This window comes from Ostrea edulis, chromosome 8, assembly GCF_947568905.1.
Source record: "Ostrea edulis chromosome 8, xbOstEdul1.1, whole genome shotgun sequence".
In the NCBI taxonomy this organism is placed as follows: domain Eukaryota; kingdom Metazoa; phylum Mollusca; class Bivalvia; order Ostreida; family Ostreidae; genus Ostrea; species Ostrea edulis.
The window spans coordinates 59,037,071-59,058,815 of record NC_079171.1 but is presented as its reverse complement, the minus strand read 5'-3'; the positions used below and the strand labels follow the sequence as shown (position 1 = coordinate 59,058,815).

Below are 21,745 nucleotides of genomic sequence, written 5' to 3'. Positions count from 1 at the left end.
CTATCATCTGTTTACATAATTCAATATATTTTTCGTGAATAATAAGTACTTCACGGTCCGAATACCAAGTCCAGTTAATTCATCACTGCTATGCATGTGATGATGAGGGAATACGTTGGAGAATCTAATCAACATCATCAAACACGGGTTATCACCTCTAAACGATCATTGCCATTGCTGACGCCCCTTTGCATATTATAATTAAATGTATATGGTTTTTAAGTTTTTGATGCACAATGGCTTTTTTTTTTTGTTTCTCTGTTTTTGCTTTATATCGTCTGAGATGTCTTTTTCACTGCATTCGTAATCAATCAATGTGTTTCCTGTCAAATTCATAATGGATAATTTAACTATGTGTAAGTCAAAGCCCTCACTTTAGTTGGATATATATAATAATTCGAATAAACGACTATTTCTATGCATAAACCAGTGACTGTGTTGGGTTTTTTTTCTATATTTAGCTAAAGACGACAATATCTTCTATAAAAACTTTTACGTATGCAAAATTTATACGAAAATCAGGGTTTTTAGTTTAGTTTACGTCAATCGTTAAAGAAAACGTTTACACGGACTTTGTTGTGTTCGAGATGATACGCTAATTTGCTACATAGTTTAAGTAAAACCATAAGTCAGCTTAGTACACATTTAATATCTCAGTCAATGGATCGAATGGATATGAGTTACCGTACCTATATTGGATTCCTAAACTGCATAAGCACCCTTACAAACAAAGATCCATTGCTGAATCAAGTAAGTGCACATGCTCTACCAAGCCCCTATCTTTGTTCCTCACGATTGTTTTTTACAGCTGTGAAGGAGAAACGTCAAACTTAAAATAGTTCGACTACATATGCCAGAAGTGGTATTAATAAAATGAAGATTCTAAACAATTCAAAAGAACTTTTAGTAAATTTGAAATCGCAAAACTTTTCTCAAATCAACAACATCAAAACGTATGTCTTTTTAACACTTTACACGACCATTCCTCACGGTAAATCAACGGTTAGGCGTTTTTACATTATAGACAGCTGCTTGGACAAAAATGGAAAAAGAGAATATTAATATCTAGTGATCAGTCATCAGAAAACTTACTTTGTTAAACACCACTCTGATTCCACGCACAAGTACTCTGAAGTTGAAATAACAAAATAAACTAGAGTTCCTCATACACAATATCTTCGTGGTCTTTGGTAATCAAGTCTTCCAACAGTGTGTTGGAATTAGTCATGGACACGAATTGTGCTCCTTTGTTAGCTGACCTCTTTCTATATTCATATGAAGCAACATTTATTCAAAAAACTTCTACTTGAGAAGAAAACAATTCTTGCTGTGGCATTTAAATCGACATGCGTCGATTCCACATATCCCTGTGAGCTCGAAATAAAAGACACCACAGAATCGTCAACTTCTACTGCATACTTAGATACCTTATCCAAAGTAGACATTAACGGCAGATTGTCCACTCAACTGTATGAAAAACGGGGTGATTTTAACTTATCCATCGTGAACTTCAAATATTTATGGAGCAATATTCAATCATCTCCTGCATATGATGTTTATATCTCTCAACTTATTCGATACGCAAGAGCTTTTTCTACGTATAGTCAGATTTTAAATCGAGGCAAGCTACTGACAAACAAGTAGTTGGTACAGGGGTTTCAAAAGTATCGATTGAAGTCAGCATTTGGCAAATTCTATAGTCGTTATAACGATCTAGTTCGTCAATACAACCTAGCATTGGGTCAAATGCTGTCTGATGTGTTTCATACCGATTGTCAGGCCGTTCTTGCACACTGAATTTGACTATGGATAACTCCGTTTACCTGATCAGGAAATAGGGCTCACGGCGGATTTGACTGGTCGACAGGGGATGCCTACCCTTTCTACGTACCTGATCCCACCTATAGTATATACCATCTCCAGAAGAGTAAACAGTTCAAGTAATTTCAATGCGAAAATTACAGAAATCAACAAACGAAAATAACGAAAGCTCTCCGATCTCATAAATTCCTCAGAGGATACATATTTCACAGAATGGAAAACATGAACCCCAGTGGTGGGATAAGGTGACTAATAGAAGTAAAATATATTTGTTGACCGGTCACATCCACCGATAACCGATATATTGACCAGGTTAACGGAGTAATCCGTAGTAAAAATCAGTATGTAACGAACGGCCTAACATCTTCCGATCCAGTATATTAGCAAATTATGACGGTCATCCAATTTACGATATCTTGACTTCAAACGACAGTGTTGAAACCCATGTAACTTTGACTTAGTTGTCAGCAGCATGCCTCCTCATTGAAATTGATCATAGGCAGAACATGCTCTTGCATATCGAATCGGTGTAGTGACATAAACACGATGTCCAAGTGATGATGGGACGCTGCTATACCAGTATAAGGAGTTGACAACGAGACGCTGAAATCAGCTTGTTGTCTTGAAAATGTACTTGAGAATTACGTACTTGCAACATATCTCTTCGCCACCCACACATCATGAATGCTTCTAAGAATTGTCTAGTATTCGAGCAGGGGACACGTGTGTTAAATAATTTAAACGTCTGAAGGATTTCAACACAGAGTAAACTTCACACGATACCTGTCACCCTTTTTCTCGCCATTTTTGACTTATATAAAACTTTAAGCATTCTATGAATTACATTCCAGGAAAGGCGAATATTTTAGATTAAAAAGAAATTGTTTGTCTAGTCCAAATCATCGTAATGAAATGAGGAACCTTTACATAGTTTGAATACAAATACATGTGAGAGGATGTTACCGTCTGTGTTTCGGCACGAGTTGATTGACACATTTTTTAAGTTTTTGATTAGGTAGTTTGGAAAACGCTGTTTGTATTTTTCCATAACAATATCTCATGCTGGTGAAACAATGCAATAGCACAGGCAGTAGCCAGCAAACCTGAATATTCATATACAAGTGAAATTGATGCAATGTTATACTAGTTTGATGAAATTTATTCGTTTCACCCACTCTAAAGCGAATTTGAAGTTCTGGGAAGTACGTGTTGCCATTTGAAGTTTATCTTTGACGTAGAGATAGGGTGCGAGCGTTGCATAATCATTAATGTAAACGTTTTCCCTAAATCAAAATTTGAATCAGTGTTATCATGGGATGAGACTTACCGATATATCCTTGTGAAGAAGTCGACCAGGAAATACAGAGGTTTAAAACAGATCTCTTCCACATCCATATCCTGCATATAAGTCCTGAATATCGTAGTACACGGTCTGTCATCTGCAATAAAACAAACAAGATGTGTCCAATGTACTCCTAAGCCCGTTCTCCGGGAAATATACAGAATCTACTCTTAAAGAGGACGCCGAAACATAGTGATGTGACAACCACGATTTTAAACACGACTGTTTGGATTCAGTTTTCCAGGTCGAATAACGAGGATGATAAGGTACAAGAAATGTTGACGTGAACCACACGGAACTTAAATGATGAACGTTAAATATTTCTTAAGTGGATGTAATGACGTCAAATTTCCTTAGTGGATAAAATTATGTCACATATTTCCTTAGTGGATGTAATGACGTTACATATTTCTTTAGTGGATGTAATAAAGTTACAGATATCCTTAGTTGATGTAATGACATCACAGATGTCCTTAGTAGCTGTAATGACAGGAGATGATAACGCTTTTTTTTCCTCTACATTTGCATACCCTTGTTCGTCTACAGTGTTATCAATATAAGTGTTTCAGTTTGGTGGAAATATTTAATGTAACATTAGTCTCCACCTTAATGACTCCTCAATTTATACGTGTCTTCCTTCAAAGCTCAACCGCTTTTGCAACACCATTCACGAAAACTGATCAAGATAGTTGATATTTGGAAAAGTACAACCACGGTACATACGTATATATGTACGCAAGTAAAAAAAAGTGTACTCACACACATACATGCACGCACGTTCTAAGTCTAATTTCATTTCCTTAATTGTATGTGTTTTGTGTGAAAAAAAGCTCAAATGTTTAAGAACTTTGAATACTTTTTTAATGGAAATAAATATAACTACTTTAACATGATATTCACGACGTAAAGGGAAATTAGCTCTTCACTGTTTTAGTTAAACAAAGTAAAACATGAAACATACCGTGTAAAATATGCATTGGTATTTCATATGCACCCCTTGTTTGAGTATGATAATTGATGAAGAATATCGCAGCTCGTGTGCATAATACGCGGCAAATATTCTGATCAAACGGTAATCTTGATTTTATTATTTGCGATTTGTTGAAATAATGTAATATATTATTATTGTCTTATATACACCTTCTATCAAAATTGATTCCGCAATCATGCTGATATTAAAGTCATTAATCTGGCCATGAATTGTTCGAATAGAAGATAATTATCTCATATGTATTTAATGATAAGTGTCACTACAGTATGTTAATTTTTCGTAAACTGTGTAAGTCAGAATGGCAGAGGGTCACTAGCTTTGTAAACTTCGGCTTACATCGTTGACCTTATACATTCAATGAGAAGCCATCTTCCTTTCTATGAAATTCCATTGAAAACAATTACCTATGGAGTATGTTCAGAACATTTTCATAGTTTAACTTAAGAAAAAAATACCCTTCAAATTAAGGAAAGGATTTTAAAATGACCACGTGGTATACGTATTCTGCTTTATGTCCCATTCAAAATTATCACAAATGTTTTTATGGCATTCTATTAATTGTAGCTTGGAAATGTGGGTTAGAATTTGTCATTCAGTACATCTTACTTGTCGTAAGAGGTGGCTAAGTGGGGCGGTCCTTCGGATGAGACCGTATAAATCGAAGTGCCGTGTCACAGCAGGTGTGGCACGATAAAGATCACTCCTTTCTCAAAGGTCGCAAGTACCGAGCATGGACTTAAATGTTGTAGTGTTTTATTTGCAATGGTGGCGTCTCCATATCAGTGAACAATTCTCGAACATCCCGTTCAACCATATACATTTTAAATAGAATTATGAGTTTTAAAAACCGGAAATGACACCTTAAATTCAAGTAAAACCAATCAATACATGCAACCCATTACTAATATTCATATTGGCGCTGTGCTTCTCATAGGAAATATAGTCTTAAAAATGTTTGTTTAGAATATTGTTTGTCCAAGAGTATTTCTGAATACTATAATCATAGTGTCTTTTCTGACCAGTTTAATGGTGAGTATCGTCTTTTCCTGATTCGTTTTCCGATTATTGTCTTTATTTTTGACTTGTATAAATCAATGAGCATCAAATTTACACTAAACCTCAGTAGATGAAAAATCATCGAATAATCTCGGTAATCTAGTAAACGCATCTCACTTGTGACGTAGTTTATTTACTTAGAACATTGATAAACAACGCGTCTGATCGGAGGGGAGACAACCGATGTAGCCGGCATAAACAGATATGACATCAATCATGGACGGTATCAAGAACAACTGGCATCGTTGAGTACCGATTTTGAATTGAAATGAAAGATCACAAGTATGAACCATCCCATCGTTAGATTCCCCATACATCGGAGACTCGTAAGACATGGATACATGTCATTCGGGGGGATCCTTATTCATTATTCCGGGTATGTTTATAACAACTAATGTGCTGATATCCATTTTCACATCAAATTTACAAAACAACCAACCATCTATAGATAATTACTTTACTAGTGACGTTTTCCATATCCTAATCATTTTCATAATAATAGTGAATTAAGCTTTCTGGTGCAAGGTGAAGATAACGAGCAGTGATCAATCTCATAACTCCTATAAGCAATACAAAATAGATAGTTGGGCAATCACGGACCCCTGGACACACCAGAGGTGGGATCAGGTGCTTAGGAAAAGTATGCATCCCCTGTTGACCGGTCACACCCGCCGTGGTCTGATTTATCTCCTGGACTGAGGTGATTCAATGATGGTAGACAATGAATATGTTCTGAACAAACTATTATAGTTAAGTCCTACGAGGTCAACAGTCAGAGGAAGAAGCATTAAAGGACCAGGCAGTAGCAAAACTAAGGATAATATAAAGAGTATATCCTTAGAGTCAAGGAATATCATCTGTTTGATAGTGTCATTCCCTTGAGTATGGTAGGACAGATAAATCGATTATGGATGGTGACAAATATGCTGACTTCATACAAAGCTTCTATCGTCAAGAAATGAAAGTACAACCAGCGATAGTAAACTAGGATTACTAAATTTCAGATTTAAAACTAAAGTTGGTAGATTTCAGTTTTAAGAATAGAGTTAATGATGAAAATATACTCAATTTCAGAGTAAAACCAGGATAGATAGAATCCAGATTTAGAACCAGGCCTGTGAAAGCAGGATAGGTGTTTTTATGCGTGAAAACCAGAGCTAACAAAGTTCTTATTTACAGTGAATTTAAAACTGTAATGAAGGGGTATTAAATTTCATATTTCAATAAAGGGCAAGTAAATATCAGATTTAAATCCAGAGATACTTCTTTTCAGGCTCAAAATACGAAATCCTGGATGGAAACACAAAGTATCAAATTTTCAATCCACGACTAAAATAAATTCAGTAGAACAATTGCTCATCAATTTCAGATTTAAAACCACGGTTAGTAAGATTGCAGGTGTAAAACTAGGACAAATATATTTCATATTTTAAACCAATGCTAATAAATTTTAAATTTGAAAACCTTATCTGGTAAATTACAAACGCGTACTAAGATATGGGTCCCCTGTTGACCCGTTACACTGATGAAGAATCTGGAATTATCTCGTTAGCCATGCAATATAATTGGAAGTTTACCTTTGAGATATATTCAATGAATGTTTAAATATAACATAGTAGGAGTTATGAGATTGATCACTGTTCGTTATCTTCACCTTGCATATGAGAGACTCTCTTGTGTTAAGATATATTATATAAATGTTTAAATATATGAGAGACTCTCTTGTGTCTTATCTGGAGTTTACTGGAATTCATTGAACCAACAAATGAATGAAAATGAAGATTGTTAATAAAACGTATCGCTGTTTGTTATCTTCACCTTCCATCTTGAGTTGGAAGTCATAGCAAAAGATTATATTCTCGTGTAAAAGCTTTTGAATAAAGTCTGCCTCATAACAATATAAGCATGATGTTAGGTAATAAAGGAACATAATTCGTGATCAGAGGAATTCATACAGACATATAGCAGACAGGGGATGCTTACTCTTCCGAGACAGCTGATCCCACCTCTTGTATATCCTGGGGTCCGTGTTTGTCCAAGTCTTTATTTTGTATTGTTTATAGGAGTTGTGTGATTGATCACTATCCTTTATCTTCACCTTTCACCTTTCTCGTAGATAGTTAATGTAGGTCCAAAGCACCTTTTTATAATAATTTCAGAGCAGTTGTGCGTATAATCAGATTGGCGTTTAGCATAAATGAAGCGAATGTATCGAACAGTTAGAATTGGTTCTGCACTCGTCACATGTTGGGTCATTCTTACCATATTGGATTGAGTACGGATTACCCCCTTACCTGATCAAGCTATACAGTTCATGCTGGATATGGCTGATCAACAGAGAATGTTTTCTCCTTAAGGTACCTGATACCACGAATTATATATCAAGGCGTCTGTGTTTGTCCCACTCGTACTTGGGTCAACTGTATGAACGGTGAAGATAAAGAACACTGATAAATCTCATGACTTATATCAGCAATACAAATAGAGAGTTGTGTAAACACGGACCTCTGAACACACCAGAGGTGCGATCAGACAAACACGGACCCCTGGATACACCAGAGGTGGGATCGGATGCCTAGGAGGAGTGAGAACCCCCTGCTGACTGGTCACACCCGCCGTGAACGCGATAAGATAAGTCGTACGTTGAATTAAATTTACCTCCAAATTATATTTGAATGAATCACTCTTTAAGAATAACAGAAATCGGAACAATTCAGAAATGATATTTGAAAAGTTGTTAGACATTCGGATTTATAATATCGATCACTCCTCGTTATATCCATTTGTAAATTTCATTTCTTACACTATATTGCTTATATGAAAAAAGACTTTACTTTGTCTTTAATCCTTGTGAAAGCTAAAAGAACTACATGAATGGTATTAATCGTTAAGGATGATAGAAAATTATTAATTACCATAACTTTGAACATTGTTTTCCAGTATGGCTAATGTTACTGTAAAATCATTATACTAATAATAGTTTTTTGCTGCACGTCATGACGATGTGATCTTGTAAACTGATTATTATAATGCAAGTTTTACAGTAAAAGTTTTGTTTGTGTTGATTGATTAATGCTAGTTTCACCGCGACACCTGTGTTTATGTTAATGCTAGCTTTCCCAAAATGCAGATTTGTATATGATTTAGTTATGCCACTGATTTTACTTTTAACCTATATTGATTTCCTATCTACATTTTATTTACATTCATTTCTGATTCGCATTCATTAATTGAAATCATACGTAGAAAATAGAATAATGCAAGGTGAAGATAACGAACAGTGATCAATCTCATAACTCATAATAATGTAATTCAATGCTTGAGGAAACTTAGAATACATAACCAACGATTACACTGAGGTTGAAAGGTTTTATTACAAAATCAATCCATCCATCAATTTCTTCATAGTCGTACTGGCCACGCCCCTCCTGCGCCTGTCGGGTGTTGACGTCAATAATGCAGCTTTGATCATCAGATTCGGGATATAAGAAGGTAATGAACTCATTCCCAAAGTCCTCCACGACTGTTTTCAGGTTGGTATATTCAGTTTCACCACATTTGTATTTGGCGACTCGTAAACGCTGCCGAATTTTTTCCTTGGCCACCCTTCAATAAAATCAACGTATCACAGAACACTTGTCTGAACAAAATTAACGTATCAGTGAACACGCGTCTGAAGCAACATCAGTAATACTAAGGGCAGGAAGTCGGGATCAAATACTTTTAAGTGTTTTGAATCTCCGCCGGAAATGGCTGGTATTTTGTTTCGATTTTCATCTAGTAGACTGACTAAGCATTTTGAACTAAATATATCTCACTGCATGCGGCTCTTTCAATTTCTGAAACAAAACAGTATTTTATACAAATCCAACATCTTAACTCGAGTCCCGTGGAGATCCGCGTTAGAGTAGGTCCTCAGTACACTTGCTTGTCATAAGAAGTGACCAAAAGGAGAGGTCGGTCGGATGAGAACACAAGCGATACACGGTGTCGCAGCAGAAGGGACACGATACATACTTCTCTCTCCTCAAAGGCTGTAACCGTCGAACATATACCTACATTTCTAAGCCCTTCTTCGGTAATGGCGAGGTCTCCATATGAGTGAACAATTCTCGAGAAGAACGTTAGATAATACACGGACAGTCAATTAACAAGTCTTAATCCAACAGTATTAATACCCGATTCACTTACGTCTCGTCTGAGAAGTTGATAGAAATGAACAACTAAAGATAGCGAACAGCGTCCAATCTCATAGAGGATGAAAAGGAGGAGATAACAAACAGTCATCAATCTTAACTCATATAAGGAAAGGTGAAGATAACGAACAGTGATCAATCTCATAACTCCTACAATCAATATAAAATAGATAGATGGAAAAACACGGAAACCTGGACAAACCAGAGGTGGGATCAGGTGCCTAGGAGGAGTAAGCATCAACTGTCGACCGGTCACACCCGTCGTGAGCTCTATATCCTGATCAGGTAAACGGAGTTATCCGCAGTCAAAATCAGTGTGGCAAGAACGGCCTAACAATCGGTATGAAACACGGCAGACAGCATTTGACGCAATGATAGGTTTTATTGACGAACTAAATCGTTATAACGAGCATAGAATTTGCGAGATGCTGACTTCAATCGATACTGTTGAAATCCCTGTACAATCAACTATTTTGTCTGTAGCTTTCCTCGATTCAAAAACTGACTATACGTAGAACAAGCTTTTGCATATCGAATCAGTTGAGATATAAACACCATATGCAGGTGATAATGGAATATTGCTACATCAATATGGGAAGTTGACGATGGAGAAGGAATAGACATTTAAGAGTTGGACAAATACGGATCACTAGATATACGAGATATAGGAGGAGTAAACATCTTCTGTCGACCGGTGACACCCACTCTGAGCACTGTATGTTGATAAGGTAAACGGGGTAATTTGCAGTTAAAACCAGTATGTAAAGAACGGTCTTACAATTGGTATGAAACACACCAGACAGCTTTCGACTGAGTGATAGATTGTATTTGCAAATGAGATTATGACGGTCATATAATTTGAAAAAAAAATGTTAACTTCAAACGGCGTTGTTGAAACTCCTGTAACAATGCTATTTCTCGATATCCTGTCTCCATCTTACAATATTGATTATGTGCAGATCATGTTCTTGAATGTCGAATCGTCTGGAGGACATGTAGGTGACAATGGAATACTGCTAGACATATAAAGCAGGTTAACAATGAAGTAATATCCTTTGTCATAAAGCTCACATTAGAGCAGATGGTGTCATCTCCTTTGTCATAAAGTTCACAACAGTAAAGCGGAAGTCAGCTTGCACATCATAAAGGTGTGTACATAATTAATTTCATAGTCGATTACTTACTTGCAACGATTTCCACCCTCCTCGTCTTCAACTGGGCGATTGTATTCGTCATAGAAATCTTTATCATTCAAGCAGTGAATAAGAGTGTTCATGGCTGAAATAAAGCATTGGCAAGGGTAACGATTTCACTATGATGTACAACTAGCTTCTGTGAAAACAAGAGCTCTGAATGATACTTCTCACCTTTTCCCGCCGCTGTTTCAATATTGCAAAAATGTTAAACATTTTGTCAGTTGCCTTCTATTTCTGACGTAATATTTTGTTTGTGTTTATTGTCAAAGACATTGTATTGAAATGAAGAAATTTTCAGCCTGAGATAAAAGGTGGAGATAACGAACATTAATCAATTTGGTATCATAATTGTTTTACCGTTTGCGTTTCGACACAATTTGATGGACATGATCTTCGATCCCTTCACTGCTTTCCTCGAAAAACCTGGCCCGCATGATGTCGATTTCATTTTTTCATAACAACCACTGAATGTGGCGAAATATCTGATAAGCAATAAGATGTATCGGTGATTATCCATCAAAATGAAAATTCATATGCAAGTGAAAATAACAAAACCTAATGATAGTTTGATAACAATTTGTTCATTTTATCCATGCACAGTAAACCGGATTTAATTTGGGAACAAATCCAACACTTGCCTTTGGTGTAGATAAAGATTAATTGTGTTGCAACTCATTTTTCCTCTTTAAAACGAAGTTAAATGTTGAATTATAGGAATGTATCACTTACTCACATGCCCTTTTGAAGAAATCGGGCGGGAAATACAAACTCCCATCAGATTTGGTGACCGGTTTTACATCCCCCTCATTCACATTCTTCATACAAGTCCAGTACCTTCTAGAACAGTATCCTTCCACTGCAATTAAACAAATGTTTCCAGCGTACAATTTCCTAAAATGTTGCTTTTTGATAACAAAAAAGGTTGGTGGGCTGTATATTACTTAACGTCCTGCTCGAGAACTGTTCACTGATATAGATGTAGATAAGCAACCAATGCCGGTGAAGGACTGCATAATTTAGATTTATGATCAGCACTCACGGTCTCTAAGCAGGGGTAGTAAAGATGAGCATTGTATAGGTAAAGCGGAACAGTGTCACCCTGCCTAGACAAGGGAGGGGGAGGGGTCTATAGTGAAAGAAGTATACAAGTAACACTTCATCAATCATAAACAATATACATATGGATATCCATAAACTAGTAACGGACATCCACAGAGAGAGAGAGAGAGAGAGAGAGAGAGAGAGAGAGAGAGAGAGAGAGAGAGAGAGAGAGACGCGCTACAGGTTGGGGAAATCAAATGCTAGACAAATAAATATCGACACAAGGTTTTATAAAACAAATGTCCTATATAGTGAGCTCACGGTATTCACTCCCCGTGCCTTTCCGTTACTATCGTCTCATAATCTCGCCTGACAAAACGTGCGGTGGTACATCTACATAAAATAGCTGTGATGATCACAAACCCTAACACTGAAACAGGAGTCATGTCTCTGATAGTATGGTAGTATGGTGTAAACATGTGTCGCATCTATTGTTTTATATACACCTGCTTCCCTAAATTATTTCGACAATTACGGTTGTTAGTAAAGTCATTATTCTGTATTTAACACAGCCATAACATTCTCGAATTGCAGAAAATTGTCTCTCGTTTGTTTATTGACAGACTTTACTCCAGTGTGAATGAATTGTTGATGAAGTTTAATTATTAACAACTGGTATCTTTATACTATAATATAAAGTAACTGAATGTCAAATGAACAATTTATATGTTTATATGGTGAGTGAAGAGTTCAGACACTGGTAGTCCTTTTTAATTTATTGGCCTCAATTGAGAATTCAACGAACTTAATGTCAAACCGTCCTGACTGAGAGTAATCCTGTGTCATCTCTAATCATTGTGCATCAATAGAATGAACATGATGGTAAATACATCTGGCACAATTGATATAAGACTGCTAATCTAATGAAGACATTTTTTTTTTTCAAATTGATCTTATCCATGAAATATTGATATTCAAAATTCAGCGAAATTCAAATTGAGATTTAAAATTCGGTTCAGAATGACAAAGAATATCCGTGTGATTTTAACAAGGTAAAGGCATATATTGTTACTATTTCACTTAAATATAGTTCTCTGTTTAAGACCACGGAGTCTGGATTGTGCATGGATAGATCTGTACATTTTAGTTTGTCACATTCTAATCTATGTATAACTTTTCATAGTTAATTTCTTTTTCTCGATTCACATTGGAGCTAATCGAACGCACCTTTACCCTGTTCTGGACCTCTTTTAAAACTGTAAACACCCTTTATCAAACCTCAGTGTAATGGAGCTTTAAACCGCCAGCCTGTGCTCTCAGTAGGAACGGGGTAGTCCAGCGAGAAGGACGCATTCACCTTCTCAGTAATTTCCAAACTATCAAGTACATATTACCAGTAACATACCAGTATTCAGAAACAACTTAAAGCCACTTTTATCTAAATATTGCTTTTGTTCTGTTTTTCTATTGTGAGTTTTATTTTGATAATTTTAAAAGTATTTCCTTTGTTGAAAAGGTCCTAGAGCTTCTAATCGTCATTATTCATACTTTGTGCTGCTATATACTGTTATTTGCAACGCAATGCGTATATGTTTTAGGGTTCTAAAATCCCGAGTATATTACGATACCAAATTATACGTCGGGTTCGTATTCTCTATAAAAAAGATTAAACTGACAAGATTTTTTTATGAATATCGAGGAAATCGCCAAAAATATAGAGAGATTAATGAACAATATCGTATGTTTCATGCGGCTGATTCCATTATATCATTTCTATTTTAATTAATTTGTTAATGCGATGCAGGTGTGAACTGCCTGTATATTAATTTTGATAGCTGCAAAAATGTAGTTATCTAACCACATACTGGGACAGATCAGAGAGCTACAGATCCACCCCTTGTAAAAACCTTAGATTTACGGCAAACAAAAACATGTACACGTTTGAGGCGTTGCATCGCTCTATTCTTGCATTATCTTCTCATAGATTCAATGTAAAAAAGATTGTAACATATTTTCCTGCTATATTCGTGTCCAAACATACCTTCAAACATTCAGTGAAGAACAAATTGCAGTCTTACACTGTCAAGAAAATTCCCCAAAACATTAAATATGGTATTTGAGAATGTGTAATTAAAAAAACGGCAACTATTAGGTTTTTTTACTCTCAATTGAAACTGTAATATATTCAACGGAAAATCCTATATGAAATTGACGGCGTCGCCACTTTGACATTATTTTTGACGTAAATATACAAGGGTTCTCCCAAACAGTTGTATAGTCAAGCGATATTTTCAAACGTCTGATAACGTAGAAAAATCAAATGTGTAGCACATATATAGAAGTTGAAACTTTCAATATCATATCATTATTTCTCTTACCAGTCACGTGCCTTCTCGTTTAAAAGATCATATGGGTCACAGTGCAGTTGACGAATATAAAGGATTCTGATCTTGCTCTCTCACAATTTTGTTTATGCCATCCATAGTAAAATAAAGGCATGAAGGAATGAAAAATTCCGACTCCGACGTTGATAAATATCATGCATTAAAGAAATATGCATGAAAGTATAAATTGACTGATATTAACTTATTTATAAGTCACAAGTAAAATTTGATAATCTTACAAGCGATCTTATACCATAATAAACACAAATCAAAGAAATACAAAATTCCGGAAAAATTGAAACAAAAGAATTTTTTAAAAAAATTCAACTTGTCCCCAGCTTTTGACCGGGGCGCTATTTACAGAATATACTTATTTAGTTACCAAACATATTAATGTGAAAATTTAACCGCGGTCGACGGCTGGGGAAGCATTAAATGTTTCTGCATTTTGTGATTAACAGACGTAAATATACCATTTTGGGACTCCTTCTGGTGGTTTTAAACACTATATATCACATATGCGCGCACGTGCACTGAATATCTCATATGTTTGGTCTTAAGGTGTACTATACTGATAATTCATACAAATGAAATCCTTCCATCTGCACGTTTAAGTTTTTGGAAATAACAGGGTTTATATATGCACAAACCGTATCTTGTTTTTCTTTCATATAACCCTACAGCTTCAAATGATTACGTTTGATGACGTAGCCATGTTAGGTAGCCCGTCATATTCGAACCATGTTCCTATTGGTATTTATTCATAATTTTCGTTACAGATTATATGTTTGTTCTTCACTTATTTAAACACTGATAATTGATATAAATAAAAACTATAGTTTTTCTCAAGGTAAAATAAGCTCTTGATTATAGAAAATGTTACAAAAGGCATGACTGATCCTCTACGCTCTGGTAGCAGGGATAGGCAATGCGCCAGACCATTGAAAGCCGCGTAGCCATGAGTTCACTTACATGAACAATTACTATTTAACCAAACCGGGATGGTTTATCATCTAAAATGTATCCTGTAGATGGAAATTCCTAAAGATGAGACCCGTCACGTTCGCAGTCATAAAAAAATTACAATGCACGAAATCCTGGACAGAAATTTAAAAGCAAATGATGGTCATCAATAGAATACATTTCATGGTACGTAATGTCTATGCATTTATGTTCGTGGACTGCAGTAAGAGTTACCTCTCTTTCTGCGTAAACATGATATGTCAACTGAATCTTTCAATGTTGATTGATTTAGGAAAACTTTTACTCTGAACGCATAAACCTTATCTTCGCTGTCACGCATCTCAAATCATATAAGATTAAAAATCGTAAGGAAGATGATTATTGCAATGCAGCATTTTGTGTGTGTGTGTGTGGAGGGCGGGGGGTATGGATTGCGTACTTTACACAAGCATTTAAATGTATGTCAAATAAGGTATGGATTTGCATTCTTCTTTTGAGAGAGAGGGAGAGAGAGAAAGTGCATGTCTCTAACTTGATCATGTTTCGGGTAACGTTTACCGAGACACTAGTCCGAAATCTCCGCACAAAGTGAGACAGAAAGTACATAAGCTTAAAAATCATTTAACGAAACTAATTGAATCAGTCAAGCGTACATTAAGTCTAACAATTTGCTAAGGTACAAATGGAATGATTTGTAAAGTCAATGAATTGATTAGTCTATGAAGTATTATAGAAGATTGAGTTTTGTTTAGATGTACGGATTTAAAACAAGATCCGTGTTCACGTGCGAGGTTAATAGAAAACTGCTAGTTCCGAGAGAGAGAGAGAGAGAGAGAGAGAGAGAGAGAGAGTACAGAGTACATCTCACATTTGGTCATGTTTCGGGTAGTGTTTACAAAGAGTCCCTAGTCTAAACAAGGTATTTCAAAACTCAAGCACACAGATAGACAGGAATGATTATATATGCTTTTAAAAATACATTTACCGAGATAATTTAAATCAGCCACGCGGACATTAAACAACATGTATAAATGAAATAATTTACAAAATAAATCTATATCACCAGGTTTTTTTTTCTTCAAGAATTCATAAGTGAACTAAATATTATCAAAGATTAAATATTACTTAGATCTATGTAATTTTTATTTCATTTCTAAAATTTCAAGATTCGGTTAAATGAAAAAAATATAAGACATGAATTTCCCATGCAAGTGTTCGCTTTCCAACATATAAAAGAGTAAGTAACAAAAATGTATCAAACTCAACACTCCTGTCTTCCCATGTGTCCGAGTTTTGAAATACACGAGTTTTACAAGAAATTGTATCTTGGAAGGGTATGGCTTCCTCGCAAACACAAACTGAGAGTGGCCTGGTCGGATATGGCCCCCTTTTTCATTGTCGTCTTAAGACTAGTTAATATTAAGCACCGCTGAGACTCGAGTTAGATCCGTGTGATCGGCGGCGGTTGTATTTAGAGGGTATGGTGGCCGCCCGCTCGGACAGTATGTCTTTTACCCTGTCTGTAAGATTTTTGTTCTCTTAATAAAGTTAAAACTGAGAGAATTTTAGGACATAGACCCGGTGTTGTAGCATAGAATTTCCCTCAGAAAAAACGGGCCTGGGACAGACATTGTCCCCGGAAAGATAGGTCTGGTATAGAATTGCCCTCTGAAAAAAAACGGGCCCGGGATAGACATTACCCCCGGAAAGATAGGTCTGGTATAGAATTGCCCTCTGAAAAAAAACGGGCCCGGGATAGACATTACCCCCGGAAAGATAGGTCTGGTATAGAATTTCCCTCAGAAAAAAAACGGACCCGGGATAGACATTGTCCCCGGAAAGATAGTATAGAATTTCCCCATAGGAAAAATTAACCCGGGTCCAATCCCCCTCCCACTAGGACACACCATCCAAGTATAGAATATCCCCCTGAATGACAGTACCCCCCCCCCCTTCTTACATTTTAGCTATTTATCCGTTTCCAGTTCTATTACTAGAATTATCTTGCTGATCTAGACCCAGGAATTTTTCGTATTATTGTTTTTATTTTGAGCAGGGTCTTGTGTATCACAATCATAATATTATGTTTTCTTTATATAAAAAAGAAAATTATTGAAATCGTGTAATGGTATATCAAAATTCATTCAGACATCCCAAGTCTTTGTCGTTATTTACTAGTATCTAACATTTGAAATAGTGAATGTGGAAAGAAATCAATGGGGTTTTTTTTAAATTCAAAATTTCGAATTTGAATACACGGGAAAATTGAATTACTTTAATTTATACAGTGCATCTATTTCATTTTTTTCAGATATTTTAATTGTATATTTTTTAGTCGACTCTTTACAAAAATTGTACCGTAATAATAAGTCTTTTGGGAAGGCTGTTGTATTTCCTATATGCAATTCAAAGTTTACAACGAGAAAACAAAACTTCAGTATCTTAAAAAATATTCGTTTATTTTTTGAATATCGTAATACATGTATCAATGAACGCATATCCATTTCATTAAACTATAACAATTTAACAGCACATATTTGTTTCTTTTTAAAAAAACTCCTTTAATAACATGTACCTCTTCATAGCAATAATAACAAATTCCATTGATTGTTATGTACTATTGCATGGGTTTGCTTCATTCTATATTTATTCAAAAGCTTATGCACGAGAAGAAAAAATCTCTTGTTTTGGCCTTCAACTCGACATTAGATATATCAACAACGTTTTATCTATCAGCAATGGTCATTTTCATTCATATGACGATTCGATATACCCCAGTGAACTCCAAATAAAAGACACCAGAGTCTTCCACATTTGCTTCGTACTTAGATATTTTATTGAAAAAAGATGCTAACGGCAAAGTAACAATGAAATCCGGAAACAGGAGGGGGAAATTCTATATCAGACTACCCCGGGCCCTGACTTTTTAACTACCCTGGATCCTGACTTTTAACTACCCCGGGTCCTGACTTTGAACTACCCCGGGCCCTGACTGTTACATACTATGGGTCCTGACTTTGAACTACCCCGGGTCCTGACTTTTAACTATCCTGGATCCTGACTTTTAACTACCCCGGGCCCCGACTTTTAACGGACCTTCTGCTGTTTTTAACGGTGTGTCTCTATACTTCTCACATACAACTTTTATTCCCTATTGACGCCCCATCTATTTCATGGTGGTGCAATTTGAAGAAACGAATCCGCACTACCTATGGATTAACGATGGTTTTCGTCTACACTTGAAAAGAAGATTCTAAAATATTTTAGTATACATCTGCATGTAAAATTATTCCCAGGAACCATGATTTACACAATCTTGAATAGATTTCATATCAGAAACATATCATGTAAATTTCAACTATTCTGACTCAGTGATTCTTGAATAGAACTATATTTTTAGCTTTTCTGGATTATGTCCCCTTTGAAGAGGTCAGGGTCATTCATTTGAACAGACTTGATTCCTCGTCACCTGAGGATCATTTGTACCAAGTTATGTTTGAATTGGTCCGGTTGTTTTGGAGAAGATAAGATTTGAAAATGTTACAGACGGACTGACAGACAAAAAAATGTGATAAGGTACGTTTACTTGAACTTTCAGCTCAGGTTTGCTGACAGACAGACGGACCACTGTCATGTGAGCTAAACACATATCATTCTTCTTTCACAACAGAACCTAAACTATTTATGAAATAAAACTCAAACACGCAATATAAGATAAGCTCGCATGCGCGAGTGCAACAGAAGTTTAATCATACAGTGTAAATGTACATAGATATCCGGAGGTTCATTGTTCCACTCAACTCAATATACAACAGAAAAAAAAGAGTAATAATACAAAAACATGTAACGTATTTCATGTCATTTCCTCACTAGAGGGCGCGTGATACAAGCTTCACTCACACTTCAAAACTACACAGGTAATTTACCTATTGTTTACCTGTACACAGGTAAGTATCGCATTTACAGAATGAATAACATGTAAGTGAAAGCTTGAGTGACGAGCCCTCTGGTAAGATGGTAAGACAATGATTTCAATAAGCAATGTAATCTTATTAAAAAAACAATCAGCTAGCGTGGATTCAAATTGTTGATTAAAGTGCCATTAAAACGACAGGAACACTTCAATCCCGGATATATGGTTTCCGATAATTTTTGATAAGCTCTATGTTTACATTTCAGAAATCAAAGTCGCATATCATTTCACCCCCCCCCCATCCTCACCCAGTCCGTGAGGATCCTAGATAGAATAGATCCCTAGTACCCCTTGCTTGTCGTCAAAAGGTGACTAAATGGAGCGGTCATTCAGATAAGAGCCCCACGTGTCACAGCAAAGATCCCTTCCCGTTCAAAGGCCATACGCTCCGAGCATAGGCCCAAATTTCGCAGCTCTTCGTCGGCAATGGAAATATCTTTATACTATACGAATGAAAACTTCTCGAGATGGACGCCTACACAATATACCCCCTCCCCCCGACTGTCAGACGTTGGATTTTGCCTCTAAATGTTTACAATGTCTCGCTTTAATGTTTTGGAATAAATTAACAATACCATGATTTCCTGAGTATAGATAAAATGTTTACTGGTTACATTTACTAAATGATTTCAATCTCAGTACCGCGTCAACTCATTAATATATAGGTAGTGATTATTCCTTCACTTAGCGCTCAATAGAACTTTGTTTATTTCTGTGAAAGTCACACGTCACTCACATACATGTAAGTTTGTTTGGAATTTTACACTGGATACTAGGGAGCAGAAATTTACAACGTCGCGCCAGCATAATCTTTGGCACGATAAACAGCCCTCAATGCAAACTAGTCTTTGGCACGATAAACAGCCCTCAATGCAAACTAGTCTTTGGCACGATAAACAGCCCTCAATGCAAACTAGTCTTTGGCACGATAAACAGCCCTCAATGCTACGTCTGTAAGTACTTCACCTGAATCAGGAGTTGTCTCTATATAAAACTCTGTCCAAACTGAGATAGTAGTAGTGATTACTGTATCTAGAAGAGTTAGAAATGAGAATTTATCCCCAATACGAAGAAACGACCTCCGATGTCCAAACTGAAAAAGCCGAGTTAGAAACAAATTACGGAGAACTGACAACAATCGCCGATCAACAAGGAGAAGTCTTACACGGAGAGATCACCGCCATTGTCAACCAGCGGAAATCCGACATTCAGGAGATGAAAAACAAACACCTATCTACCCTGAATAAAAATACAGAAGAAATCACACAGAAAATGGCGGAACTCAAACAGATCATGTCCGACTTGAAATCAATCCTAAAATCAAATGACGTCTCCTTAACCTCTACTTACCAATCTAGGAATTCCGAATTTAGAACATTACCGCCTAAAGTCCGAGTTACAGTACCCAGTTTGTCTGTTCAGAAAATAAACAAAGATCAGCTCAATGAAATTTTTGGTTCTCTGTCGCCATTATCCATTAACACAGAACATGACGACACAATGAAGTTAGCAGAATCTGTAATGTCTCCTCCAGTCAAACCACTGCTTGATGAGCCGTGCGTCACCGCCACCATAAACACTGGGTATAACAATCTATACAGTGTTAGCTGTCTGAGTGAAGATCAAGTCTGGACAGGCGGGGATAACGAAACCATGAAGCTGCTCAACCTCCAGAGTAAACTACTGACATCAATACAAACCAAGTCAGGGAACAAACCAACAGACATAGCAGTGACACGGGACGGAGATCTTGTTTTTACTGACTATCATGATAAAACTATAAACTTAATTAAGAATAAACAGATACAGACCGTGATCACACTACAGGGGTGGTACCCTCTCTCTGTCTGCTGTACCGCCTCTGATGATCTCCTGGTTACCATGATCAGTGATGATCTCAAACAATCCAAAGTCGTGCGTTACTCCGCCACAGAGAAACAAAGCATTCAGTTTGATGATCAGGGTCGTCCTCTCTATTCATCTGGTGGTTATATCATTGACATTTTTGGTATCCTTAACAATAAATCCATCAGTGAGAACAAGAACCTGGATATCTGTGTGGTTGACTGTAAAGCTAGAGCAGTAGTGGTGGTCAATCAGTCAGGAAAACTCCGATTTAGATACACTGGTCATCCCTTAAATACCGAGCTATCATTTAATCCATTCGGCATCACTACAGACAGCCAGAGTCACATCCTGACAGCAGACTGTTGGAATCACCGTATCCACATCCTAGATCAGGACGGACAGTTCCTCCGTTACATTCACTGTCATTTAGAACGTCCATTAGGTTTATGTGTGGACATCAGAGACAACCTCTTTGTGGCTGAGTGTAACACTGCTAAAGTGAAGAAAATCCAATATCTATAAACACAGTGTTAATTACACAGCTCTACAGTGTTAATTACACAGCTCTACACAGTGTTAAGTACACATCTCTACAGTGTTAATTACACATCTAAAAACCCTGTTCATTACACATCTAAACACAGTGTTAATTGCATCTTTGTGTTGATTACAGCCCTGTGTTAATTACAGCCCAAAGTTTGTGAGTTTAACTGAACAGTCTGACATTATTTTGTTTGTGAATTCTATCATTCAATATGTGTTTGATTTTACAATGTATATATTAGATAAACATGATACAGAGTTCAGTCTTACATTATTACTGAGTACTTACTTAGATTTGTAGTACTGTAACAGAGAGTGACCCCAAACGTCCAGTCTTCATCACAGGTCTTGATATTCAAGGTCATAGTCTTCTGTTTACCATCAATAACAT

The 21,745-nt window shown here is 36.3% G+C and overlaps 1 protein-coding gene across 1 annotated transcript; it reads right to left on the bottom strand.

Annotated features, from left to right (window-relative positions):
* Nucleotides 1–8,539: 8,539 nt before the first annotated feature.
* On the bottom strand, nucleotides 8,540–11,078 carry LOC125660843 (uncharacterized). Its single transcript, XM_056147734.1, has 3 exons — nucleotides 10,960–11,078; nucleotides 10,591–10,684; nucleotides 8,540–8,816 (listed from the first exon to the last, which is right to left on the bottom strand). Exons 1-3 carry the CDS (start codon nucleotides 11,048–11,050, stop codon nucleotides 8,540–8,542), a joined length of 462 nt encoding a protein of 153 aa, XP_056003709.1. The 5' UTR covers nucleotides 11,051–11,078.
* Between the last annotated feature and the right edge of the window lie 10,667 nt (nucleotides 11,079–21,745).

Coding starts and splice junctions, on each gene's coding strand:
- LOC125660843 (XM_056147734.1), bottom strand. CDS start 11,050: ATGAAATCGACATCATGCGGGCCAGGTTTTTCGAGGAAAGCAGTGAAG. Junction 10,685..10,959: donor ATTGTGTCGAAACGCAAACG/GTAAAACAATTA, acceptor GCTTTATTTCAG/CCATGAACACTCTTATTCAC. Junction 8,817..10,590: donor GAGGGTGGAAATCGTTGCAA/GTAAGTAATCGA, acceptor ATTTTATTGAAG/GGTGGCCAAGGAAAAAATTC.